At 47.4% G+C, this 8,456-nt stretch overlaps 1 protein-coding gene across 1 annotated transcript; it reads right to left on the reverse strand.

The window, feature by feature from the left end:
• Positions 1 to 807: 807 nt before the first annotated feature.
• On the reverse strand, positions 808 to 5,412 carry MID1IP1 (MID1 interacting protein 1). The gene is made up of 2 exons (XM_060770176.2): positions 4,950 to 5,412; positions 808 to 3,350 (listed from the first exon to the last, which is right to left on the reverse strand). Exon 2 carries the CDS (start codon positions 3,171 to 3,173, stop codon positions 2,607 to 2,609), a length of 567 nt encoding a protein of 188 aa, XP_060626159.2. The 5' UTR covers positions 3,174 to 3,350; positions 4,950 to 5,412; the 3' UTR covers positions 808 to 2,606.
• Positions 5,413 to 8,456: the final 3,044 nt, after the last annotated feature.

Genomic DNA, 8,456 nt, shown 5'->3' on the forward strand with positions numbered 1-8,456 from the left:
CATCTGCCTTGATATTCTGGGTTATTATGGCTGTGTGAAAGGACCCTCAGACTCACAGGAAAGCAAGAAAACCATGTGATAAGATCACTACAGGTCAGATACTACTTGAAGGCATGCTACAAATATCCATATATTATATATAAACATCCTGTCAAATTTCTGACTTGAAGTTTACTGAGATACTGTGTCCTCTATATATGCTATTTTTAAAAGCATCCATCTGTTTGAGATGGATTGGGAGCCTGTGCTGTAAACAAGTGACATTTACCTTTTACTTATCTAATCTAGTATGGACACAGCAACCATATATGTGGACAAATTGGCATTTATATTTTTAATAAAAGTGCTTGGATTGTACCCAGTGAAAGCAGTTCAATCTTAACATGGGTGTAGCAGTCATACATAATGTATAACTGAATACTAAGTTCGCAAGCCTTCAAAGAGCCAAGGGGATGACCAAGACATGCATGTTGTTGCCACTTTGCTGAGCACAACAGGTCTGGATGTGAAAAATGCTTGCACTGAAAATGTCCTAGGAATTCTTGGGACATCACCTTGAATTCTATGGCAAATGGAATATACATTATTAATTTAAAAGAAAAATGAGGACATATTGGAGTTCTTACAAGAGAAAAAGGAAAGTGAAAAACACAGGGCTGTTTCTGCAAACACTGCTGCTATAATGAATTGGATCAAGCCCCTTTCTTTTAAAGTGGCTTGAAAAAAATATATATACTCACAACCTGTGTGTTGTAAATGTTACCATTTAATTCAAGTAGAGGCACAGTATAAAAACAGTTACGTCCATTTCAGTCAATATATTTGCTTATTTATTTAGAATATACTCTACATCTGAATAAAAAAGTTTTAAATAATCTTCAATGCATGTACAACAGTGAGACCCTTTACCCATCCATTGAAATATGGATACGCATTAATGAACTGGTTCCATCCTCTGCAATGGAATATAAATAGTTCTTCAATGACATACTTGCAGATTCATATTAACCAGTTGTAGGATATGGAAAGGAAAGTGCCTTTATGGAAGAACAAAAACTGTTCACCCTGCCTGTTAAAAAAAACCCAATTTTAACTAGTATTGATGAAAGTTCATCTTCACGCACTGATAAAAAAATCTGATGCTTGAAGCTCCAAGAGCATGAAAAGAAGAGAACCCCCTGGGCTTTATATACATATATATTATTACAAAAGTAGTGCAAAAACAGAAAAAGGAGTGATGCAATTGCCACTACTATTGCCGCCGCCGCCACCACACACATGTGCACTCTGCTTTCCAAGTGACTACAAACACACTCTTTCAGTAACTGGCCTGAGCCACTTGTACCTCATACTGTGCCCTCCAATCTGGGTTACGCTATAGTTGGCTGCCTAAATTTATGCCCACGATGCTTGGGCAGAGATGATTCACCCTGCCCCCCTGAACATTCACAGTTGCCAACCACAAAAAGTCACAGGATGTGCCTAGCATGGAAATAACGTCTCTCTTCCGTGTACTCCGCATCAGTTTTAACTCACTCACAATTGACCTTGCAATATTTTTCTCCATGTCTTGCAGACCATAGAAGAACATCTCTCCATACACATGCAGAAACCACTCTCACACACAAACTCACTCACAAACACTACATTTTGGCCAACACTTCACCTAGCCAGTGGTTCTTAACCTGTTGGTCCCCAGATGTTTTGGCCTTCAACTCCCAGAAATCATAACCGCTGGTAAACTGGCTGGGATTTCTGGGAGTTGCAGGCCAAAGCATCTGGGGACCCACAGATTGAGAACCACTGTTAGACTTTTACAGCCTTCGACTTCTTGGCTCTGCAATATTCTTCTCCACCCATTTCTTCTTGCAGACCATAGGAAGACATCACCCAAAATCATTCACACATACATAACTTCTGCCAACATTTGACCTTTGCCTTTTCCAACCTCCTCCTTTCCCTCCTCCCGGTGCTCTAATATTATTTTGCACATCATAGAACAGGCATGGGCAAACTTTGGCCCTCCAAGTGTTTTGAACTTCAACTCCCACAATTCCTAACAGTTAGGAATTGTGGGAGTTGAAGTCCAAACACCTGGAGGGCCAAAGTTTGCCCATGCCTGTCATAGAATAACATCTCCCCACAAATCTCTCATGCATACATTGACACCCAGGATTCACTCTTGTCAACATTTGACCCTGGCCCTGTCCAACCTCCTTTGTTCTTCCTGACTCGGCAATATTCTTTTGCTCCTAATTTCTGTTGCACATCATAGAAAAATATCTCTCCACACATCTGCACAAATATCTCACGCATACATTGATACCCAGGATTCACTCTTGCCAACATTTGATTCTGGCCCTGTCCAACCCCCTCCTTTGCTCTTCCTGACTAGGCAATATTCTTTTGCATCTCATTCCTGTTGCACATCAAACAACACCCCCACATACACACAAACTACTCTCTCACACACACTCTGTTTTGGCCCCCACTTTCCCCTAGCCCTTTCCAGCCTCCTCCTGACTCTCTGGCCCTGAACAGGAGAGGCAGTGGCCGGGCAGGCGGGCGGGCAGGCAGGAGGTTGCCCCCCATCCCCGCTGCCCTCTTCAGTGGCCCCAGCTGTTGCCCCCGATCTCCTGCTTGTATCGGTTGGTGAGCACGTTGGCCTTGCGGGTGAGCTTGCCCAGCACCGTGTGGAGTCCGCTGAGGTGGTAGTGGAACTGCTTCTCCAGGTCCTCCTCCACCTCCTCCTCGTCTTCTTCCTCGTCGTCTTCGTGGCCCTCGGGGGCGCCTCGGCCAATGTCCAGGGAGCCCCCCTTGTCCTTCTTCCGGGCGGGGGCCTCCTCGCCGGCGCCCCCTTGCACCACGCCCCACTCGATGTCGTTGCGGATGGACTTGAGCAGCAGGTAATGGCTGTACATGTCCCGGCAGGAGCAGTAGGCGCCCACCACGCCGCCCCCGCCATTGGGCCCTCCGTGGGTGCCGTTCAGCTGGGCCTCGGCCTCCTCCACGCCGCCGCCGCCCGAGTCCAGCTCCTCCAGGAGGAGGGGCACGTCGCGGAGCAGGCTGGGCACCATCACCGTCTGGTCCATGTTGTTCACCGCCCCGATGAAGCGGTTCATGGCGTTGAAGAGCGAGTGCTTCTGGCTGTACGAGTCGTAGATCTGCATCATCTTGAAGGCGGAAGGCAGGCGGGGGTTCCCAGCTGGCCCAGGGAAGGAAAAAGGGTCAGCCGGACAGGCGACGAGGAGGCCGCCTCAGGTTTCCCAAAAAGAAAGGCACGGCGGAAGGCTTCCCGCTCCTTTTCCTCAGAGTAAATAATATGGCTCCACAGGTTTCTCCTCAGGGAGCTGCGAAAGGAAAGGGGACAAAAGATGGCGGTGAGGAGTAGCCCCTTCGAGGCCTTCCTTCCTGGCTTCCCCTCAGGACCCCCTGCCAACCGCCAGCATCCCTCTCTTCCCCTCCACGCCGGCCTCTCTCTCTCTCTCAGCACTCGGGAAAAGCATTCGCCCTGGCCCTGCTCATATTCGGGGGGGGGGGGGGGGGAGGGGCGCGCGGAGGCCTGGCCGAGGCCCCGCCCCCCTCGCGCGCGCTCCCTCCCTCAGGCGCCCCGCGCGGAGGAAGAAGCCCGGCCGGCTCCCCAGAGACTGGCTCCTGAGCATACGCAGAGCGCCCCAGCACTCCATTCGCGGCGGGCTCGGCTGATTCCTCTGCCCCATTGATACTCCTTCACAGCTGAACCCGAGCCGGCTCTCCAGAAATGGGAGCACACGAAGCACACAACCTCTGAGGATGCCTGCCATATATGCAGGCGAAACGTCAGGAGAGAATGCTTCTGGAACATAGCCATACAGCCCGTAAAACTCACAACAACCCACACGAAGACTACTCCTGAGCATAAGCAGAGCGCCCTATCAATGATCAGGCTGGATCTTCTGACCCATTGCTACTCCACATAGCTAAAGCCCAGCCGGTTCTCAGTAACGCCATCACATGTGGAGAGTACTCCTAAGCATAATCAGAGCGCCTTATCAATAACTTGACCTTATCCTCCCTTTCTCAGAGGCTTGATCTGCTTCTGACCAATTGCTACGTCCCCACAGCTAAAGCCCAGCCGGCTCTCAGTAACGCCATCAAGATCAAGTATAGTAGTATCACATGTGGAGAGTACTCCTGAGCATAATCAGAGCGCCCTATCAATAACTTGACCTTCTTCTCCCTTTCCCAGAGGCTGGATCTTCTTCCGACCCATTGCTACTCCACACAGCCGGTTCTCAGTAACGCCATCACATGTGGAGAGTACTCCTGAGCATAATCAGAGCGCCCTATCCATACTTGGCCTTCTCCTCCCTTTCCCAGGAGCTGGATCTTCTTCTGAGTCCCCACAGCTAAAGCCGAGCCGGCTCTCAGTAACGCCAGCACATGTGGAAAGTACTCCTGAGTATATGCAGAGCGCCCCATCAATAGGCGGCCTCAGACCCTCAGCAGCTCCATCCATTCTCTCCTTCTGACCCGGTGATACTCCTCACAGCTGAAGCTGGGCCGAATTCCCAGGGATGGGAGCGCGGGAGGAGATCACTCCTGGGCATAAGCAGAACGCCCCAGAAACCTTGGGTGGCCTGAAGGCTCACGCCAAGAACCCGGATCTTGTTCTGAGCCCCAATTCCTCCAGAGCCGCCATCCGAAGCGGAAAGGAAACCGGCATTGGCTCGAGTTTGGGGATTGGTTGCACTAAAGCGGGGCGGAGAAGAGGGCAGCTGGACCCCTCTCTTTTTCTGGTGGGCGGGGGGGGGGGAAATGGGGGGGGGGGGTCCTTGTGGGGAAATAAAAGCACGACGCGAGCCTTCTACCCCCCCCCCCCAATCCCATCCCCCGAGCCGCGTCTGGCCATTCAAAGCAGCGAATGGAAGGGAGCCCAAGCCTAAATGAGGCCACTTGCTAGCACTCACCGTGGGTTGCAAATAGGGAGGACAATCCGGTTCTCCTCCTCCTCGCTGCTGACTGTCGCCTTGCTCTGTATTTATAGCGTGTAGGTTAAACCGAGGTGTTTCCAAGGGCCACCCCCTTGCAGTGCGGCGAGGAGGGGAAAGGAGAGCGGGGAGGAGTGACCGGTTTCTGCTCCCCACCAAGCAGCCCCGCCTGCTTGCCTGCCTTCCACCCACCCTGCGAAAAGGAGCCCGGCACCCAGACTGGTCTCGAGCCGCTTCGGGTTTCCACGCAGCCTCCCTTCCTCCCAGACGTCAGTTCTGCATCAACGGCTGGGATGCAAGAGGCGTCGGCTGCCGGCAATAAAATGGGCTTGTTTGAACCTCTCCTCTTCCTGCTGAAGCCTGGAAAGCAAGATCCGGACTCAAAGCGGAGGGAGGGGCTGGGAAACCCAGAAGGATGTTGTTGCACACAGCTTCTTGGAACCGGTGCCCAGGTTTTCCCAGCCTTCGCTGCCAAAGCAAACGAGAAGCAGAAATCCCTGGCTGAACTTACAAGACACGAAAAATGAGGGCTGGAGGCTTTTCCTCCCCTCCCAAGACTTTGGAGTGTATTCTGCCGAATTTGTGCCCAGTGATGGGTGGATGGTTACTTTTCAGGGCATTTCACCACTTCTCACTCCGGAGCCTGTGTTTTTTTTAAGCACCAGCCCCAGGACTCTTGAGATGAGAAGAGTGACCCTGAACCTGTACAGCAGTGGTCCTCAACCTTCTTAATCCCACGACCCCTTAATAAATTCATCATGTTGTGGTGAGCCCCAACCATAACATTATTTTTGTTGCTACTTCACAACTGTAATGTTGCTACTTTTCTGAATCCCAATGTAAATATCTGATAGGCAGGATGCATTTTCATTCACTTGTACAAATACCCAAATTTGAATATTGGTGGGTTTGGGAAGGGGTTGATTTTGTCATTTGGGAGTTGTAGTTGCTGGGATTTATAGTTCACCTACAATCAAAGAGCATCCTGAACTCCACTGATATTTGAATTGAACCAAACTTGGCACACAGAACTCCCATGACCAACAGAAAATACTGGAAGGGTTTGGTGGGCATTGACCTTGAGTTTGGGAGTTGTAGTTCACTTACATCCAGAGAGCACTGTGGACTCAATCATGGATCTGGACCAAACTTGGTACAAATACGCAATATGCCCAAATGTGAACACTGGTGGAGTTTGGGGAAAATAGACCTTGACATTTGGGAATTGTAGTTGCTGGGATTTATAGTTCACCTATAATCAAAGAGCATTCTGAATCCCACAGATAGAATTGGGCCAAACTTCCTGCACACATGACTAACATAAAATATGGTGTTTTCTGATGGTCTTTGATGACTCCTCTGAAACCCAGGTTGAGAAACTCTGCTGTACAGAGTGGATTAAATGCTGCCTGGTCCCTGTCAATCAGATGACCTTACCACCAAACAGGACCCATGTGTGTCTCCTTTAAGAGAACCCAAAGAAAGAACCAAGGGGCATCTACATTGTAGAATAAACACAGTTTTGACACCACTTTGAAGTGCCATGGCTGAATGCTATGAAACCATGAAGGGGGGGGGGTGATCATTTTTACATGTTACTCTTCTCTGCTGGTGCCTCATCAAACCACAATTAATCTCAGTGAGCCATGTCAATTAAAGTAAGTAAGTTTCTGCACCGTTCAAAATTTTCAGTGTGATCTCTAAATTCAGTATATTCTATTTTCTTGATAGATCAACTTGCAGTGAGCTTGAGTCTATGGTTCTTCTCACTTAAAGAGACAGCATCAACTCTAACAATATTTAACCCTTTCTCTGCAAATTGTCTCCCCTGCTTTCATTTCTTCGGGGAAAATATTTGATGCCAACAAACAAGATACACAAACACTTGATTCTTTTCATCCTTATTCTACCCAAGACATGGCAATATTGTAATACTGTGAAGTAAATTGGAGCCCATTGTATCTGTACATAGGATTTCCATTCCAACACTTTACATTACATCCACAAAAAGCAGTCTGAAAATTAATATTTAACCCTTTCCTTGATCTGTGTAGTTTGAGAGAGCCAATCTGCAAATTAAGAGTTTTTTCATAGTCAAAAATAATACTAGCAGCAAGAGAAAGACCTGTAGATAGGAAATGTCTTTGTCTGGTTTTTGTTTTTTTTACCACACAACAAATAACTTACATTCAGGTTCAAATCTATGTCCAATTGTTTACTTGGCAACAAGGTCTTTAGTTCAGTATGTTTACACTACAGCCTGGGCCTCAGATCAAGCCAGCTGGGGCTTCTGGAAGTTGTAAGGACATTGTCCTCTGAATGTGCCACTGTGCACCATGAGTATAACAAATGCATGTAAGAGAAGTTACCAAATCATCACACTTCCCCATTATCTCTAGTTACAAAGAAAGAACACCTCCATTTTCATTTCTGCTTAAAAAGGTACTCATAACTATGTGTTTTTGCAGTTTTAAATTATATTGTATCCATTTTACTGTAAGCCACTGAGGGCCCTTCCGGACAGGAGTATATTTCAGGATGTGATCCCATGTTTTCTGCTTTAAATTGGATTATGTGAGCCCACGCTGCCAGATAATTTGGGATAAACAGAAAATCTGGGATCAGATCCTGGGATATAGGACTTGTCTGGAAGGGTCCTGAGTCTCTTTTTGGGAGAGAAAAAGAGTAGTAGTAGTAGTAGTAGTAGTAATGATGTCATCACTGTATCCACTGAATTTGGCCATCCATGACTTGAAAATATTGCCTTCTCCATCCAAAAACTTTCAAAAGGCAAGCCTTGATTTTTCCATTTTACAGAAGACTATATATATATATATATATATATATATATATATATATATTGCTACACCATTTTGTGTAATGAGAACTGAACACCCAGGTGGCCCCCAAACCAGATAGCAAAAGTGCAAAACCCATATAAACAGGTCTCTTTCCGTGAGGGGTGCATCTACATTATAGAATTAATGCAGTTTGGTACCATTTCAACTGCCATGGCACAATGCAATGGAATTAAGGGAGTTGTAGTTTTACAAAGTCTTTAGCCTTCTCTGCCAAAGACTACTGATAGCTCACCAAACTATAAATTCCAGGACTTTATCACATCAAGCCACAATAGTTAAAGTTGTGTTAAACTGCATTAATTCTACAATTGGGATGCACCTTAAATCAAACTTTTTTTTCCTCCAGAAGATTTGGCCTTCCGCTTCCAGTACTGTATTCCCAACTCTTGGCCAAGCTATCTGGGAATTCTGGGAATTGAAGTCCAAAGAACCTGAAGGAGCAAAGTTTGGAGGTTATTATTTTGAAAGAGTTGTGCATAAGGTTTCCTCCGCCCCGCCCCCTTCTTTTTAAATTTGACAGGCTCCTATTTTGGAAGTCTAGAGTGCATCCTGGGTGAGGCAGGTCGGCCTGCTCGACATTAATGGGGATATCATGAACGGCGGGGAGGCCTTTCATGTCTCCGCC

This window comes from Anolis sagrei, chromosome 3 (assembly GCF_037176765.1).
Source record: "Anolis sagrei isolate rAnoSag1 chromosome 3, rAnoSag1.mat, whole genome shotgun sequence".
Lineage (NCBI taxonomy): Eukaryota > Metazoa > Chordata > Lepidosauria > Squamata > Dactyloidae > Anolis > Anolis sagrei.

Coding starts and splice junctions, on each gene's coding strand:
- MID1IP1 (XM_060770176.2), bottom strand. CDS start 3,173: ATGATGCAGATCTACGACTCGTACAGCCAGAAGCACTCGCTCTTCAAC.